Source organism: Etheostoma spectabile, chromosome 5, assembly GCF_008692095.1.
Source record: "Etheostoma spectabile isolate EspeVRDwgs_2016 chromosome 5, UIUC_Espe_1.0, whole genome shotgun sequence".
Lineage (NCBI taxonomy): Eukaryota > Metazoa > Chordata > Actinopteri > Perciformes > Percidae > Etheostoma > Etheostoma spectabile.
In genome coordinates, this window is record NC_045737.1 from 33439765 (window position 1) to 33443579 (window position 3815).

At 43.0% G+C, this 3815-nt stretch overlaps 1 protein-coding gene across 2 annotated transcripts in view; it reads left to right on the forward strand.

The window, feature by feature from the left end:
- Positions 1-1126: 1126 nt before the first annotated feature.
- tbx15 (T-box transcription factor 15) overlaps positions 1127-3815 on the forward strand; it is a 38783-nt gene continuing 36094 nt past the window's right edge. For both annotated transcript variants that reach the window (XM_032516436.1, XM_032516437.1), the window contains exon 1: positions 1127-1664. In XM_032516436.1, the coding sequence (XP_032372327.1) occupies positions 1478-1664 (187 nt within the window). In that variant the 5' untranslated portion in view covers positions 1127-1477. The remainder of the gene's footprint in view (positions 1665-3815) is intronic.

The following is a 3815-nucleotide window of genomic DNA, read 5'->3' on the forward strand; positions in this document are numbered from 1 at the left end:
AACAGGGCAATTCAAAGTGCTTTACACAAAATCAGTTAAACAGAAAAAACCCAAGTATCCTCAAAAGAAAAAGAAAAAAAAAATCATAAAATAGATAAAACACAATTGTTGTACTAATACTTTCCCAACACAGTATTAAACGCAATAATGTGTCTTTTTTTAAATAGTCGAACAGGTTATTTATTAATCCAATTATTGTCTGTATTTGGTCCAAATTGATTTGTTATTTTTGGGTAATTCTGCGTCGTTTTTTTCACGATTGCTTTCATCAGAAAAAGGAAGCAGCAGTCAGGCTTTAACTTAGTACAATGCATGAATAGACTGACATAATAAACAGATGGCAGGCCTCTGATGGAAGTTTTAAATCAGATCCTGGGTTATCTCCCTTTAAACTGTGTTGACACACCAGTTTATTGTCTAGAATAGATCTTCTCTTCCCTGTAACCGACCTGAAACAAGCCGCGCAGAGCCAAACCCTTTCCCCTGCTGATCCCTCCTCTGAGTCCTGAGACCAGTCCACCTGTCCCGCCGCAGCTCTGCTCTGCCGCCGCAGCTGTCGGCCGCCACAATGAAGCTGTAATGGGACTTTTCCTCCAATCCCTGGTAATGATGGAATCAGTCGCTCAGACGTATTATAATGAAAATGGGAGTCAGATATTAAAATGAGTGTTGGATGTTCACCAGGAGGCGAGGGCCGCGCACCGGCCTCGGCCGACAGACCTGGAGGACCGACCTTCCTCCAGAGGAGAAGCGAAGCTGAAGGATCTGAGTGTCAAAGAGGGGAGACATCCCACTGGTTGGCGAGGCCAATACAAGCATAATTTAACACAAACTGATATATTTTAATGTTTTATTATTCTGCTTGCAGGACAATCTGCGTGACAAGCAGACATGGATACAACGAGACAATGTATAAAAAGCTTTCCCATATGCTGCATTATGGAGTCAGTTCAATAGACTGCTGCAGTCCGGATGACGGTTCCTCTTCCAGGACGCGCGTTTCCCTCTGCTGCCATTGGACAAAACACTTTGTCTCGCTGTCTTTCCTCACTTCTCATTGGACGCGCGGGTTTGACAGGCAGCCGGAGGGACGCCCCTCTGCGCCTGAGAAAAAAACTCCTCCAGAAGTGAGTATCAATCAGCGAGAAGTTAGGGGGGCAGAAAGAGAAAAGGAAAGACGCGGAGTGGAAGGACGTATAGACGCGCAAAGCGGCAGACCGCATCAAAACTATCAATCCTCTCGGACTTGATCTCACGCGCAGCCAGGATGGCACAGTCTGTCTCCAAAAGTTTGACACGGTGTTTCTAGTCACAGTTGGGATTACTTTGGACACTTGGTGAGTTTGCTCCCCGATTTAAACACTGACGTGTGCATTTTTTTTTTTTTACTGTTTTGCTTCACTGCGTCGGACGGACAGAGTGGGTTTTTCGCCGCGTCCACCTCCTCCCCCCCCACCTTTGGGTGGATTTGAGAGAAATGAGTGAGAGGAGGCGATCTGCCGCCGCTCTGAGCTCTAGAGCCCACGCTTTTTCCGTGGAAGCCCTGATCGGCTCCAACAAGAAGAGGAAGCTCCGGGGCTGGGAGGAGAAGGAGCTGGAGTTGTCCATGGAGAGCCTCGCCACGGACGGAGAGGACCCGGCGCACTGTCTGGATATGGACCCGGGTCAGTGCGCAGACATGCACCACACCGCTCATACTGTCCGGATCCCCGTTAGGCTATATCACTGCAGCACAATGCAACACGACGAGTCCCGAGTCAAAACATGGCTCCACTTTCAATGACCCAACCCCCGACAGGGCATGTAGCTAGAAGCAAGAAAGGCTCTCTTTTCTTTTCTTCTTCTTTAAACCAAGTGAGGGTTTTCTGCTCAGTGGTTCCGCTCTGCTGCAGCGGCTACAAAAAGAAGAAAGCTTTTTATTCTGTTGTAGACGAAGCTTATAAACCTGATGCGTCCAGGCCTGTAGAACAAGTCAGTCATGCTGGTCTACTGTCAGGAATATGACGCAAAAAATGCGTCAAATGTCTTAATTTGCATCAGTAACAAATGAAACTATAAAAACAACTTATACTAGATTTTAGGACTCAACGTCAGGCTCTTAGTGATTAGATGTGTCTTTTTGTCATGGCTGGTTGGTTTGTCCAGGTTTTGACTCCGGACTGGTGGATTCTTCTATAAGATATAAGTGACATGAAAAATATGATTTAAAACCTTTTCAAAGTTGCGTTGATGTTTGGACGCTGTTTGTCTTCAGTTTGGCTGCAGGCCTTCTGGGAGGCCTCGGCTTGTTGCGAGAAGGCGCAGTGGCGTGAAGTAAATAAACGTAGGTCTACATAATGCTTTTTATTCTAAGAAAAACACATTTCAGACATTTTGAATTATACTGTCCTCTGCTAGGAAATAACATCCTTGTGCAGATCTGCAGTTCCCGTTGCAGTTAAAGCGCCCTTCTCTCGCCACACAACATCCAACATCCCCCAGGTACGAGGGTGGAGAGCGTTCGGACTGTGAGGGTAGCATTAAAGACTTGATCATTCGTGTAAAATGTCTCAGTTTAAAGATGTTTTTGTTAGAAATCAACCATCCAACTTACACGTAAAGTGTGAAGAAATTAGTGGATAAGTGAATGCACGGCATGTGTAAAAAAATAAAATAAAAATACATAGGCTAAATAGAAAATAATAAAGTTAAATTTGCAAGACAGACAACAATTTTCATTTAAGTGTAGTAAAATGTATTTAAAAAAAACAAAACAAGATAAAATGTTATTTTTTCGTTGTTTCAGCAATTTTCTATTTAATATATTAATAACAAGGGATGAGGCATGTGTTGGAGTAAGTTTGAAATATTACATCTTATATACATCTACTTAAACGTGGATTTATTATTTTGCATTTAAACTACATTATTACTCCGTTTTGTGAGTAAATTAATCCCAGGCGTGATGTAAGTCTGGCTGTTTCATTTTAAACTACTTAGGATTCAGTGTTTAAAGATGGACTGATCCCACTGCGCCTTCAGGATCGGACCTGAAGTGACTTTAAACCTCGAAGCTGAGACCTCAACACTTTAGTTTAAAACTGGCAGGAACAGAGCCACAGCTAGAAAAGATCATTTAGTTTTAAAATTGAAGGTCACTTAGTTTAATTATTGTTTAAGTTTGGTCGTCTTCTTGCAAAATCTTAGATTTGGTGAAAAAATGCCATAGGTCCAAATGTGGCCCGCTCTTTATGGAATATTTAATTTAACTGTAAATATACAAGTCACATTGTCTCATATTTATATCACAGCTTATTAAATCTTTGTAGGAATGTAGAGACAAGCAGAACTGAAGCTTACCTCTGCAGTCTCAGGCCTGCGCTGAGTCCCGCTGCCTGCTGCAGTCTGACCGCGGGACGCAGCGCCTTTACGCACGGCTCCTCTGTCCTCTGACACTGCCAGTGATTAAAATCCAAAAAATTGAAAATGTGAAAACCGAAGTAAACCACAAAGGAGGAGGGATATTGTATCTTTCGTGGGAAGACTGTTGTAGTTGTTGAAAATGAAGTGTTGAACTGTCTGCAGGGTAAATGAGGGAGGTGAGACTAAAAGTTGATTACAGCGTTGCTAATGAAAAACAGCTCGTGCTTTTTATCTAAAATGACGTTAATCCAAAAACATAAAAACATCATTGAACAACCATGCAGTTATTGTGCTAATCCTCTTTGCTTTAGAAAAGTATTTTTGATCATCTTCTCCCATGGTTTGTCTTGGAGAGTTTTAGGATTTGTGGCTCAATTAATTACCCAGTTCCCGGTCCCTCGCCCCCCCCCCCC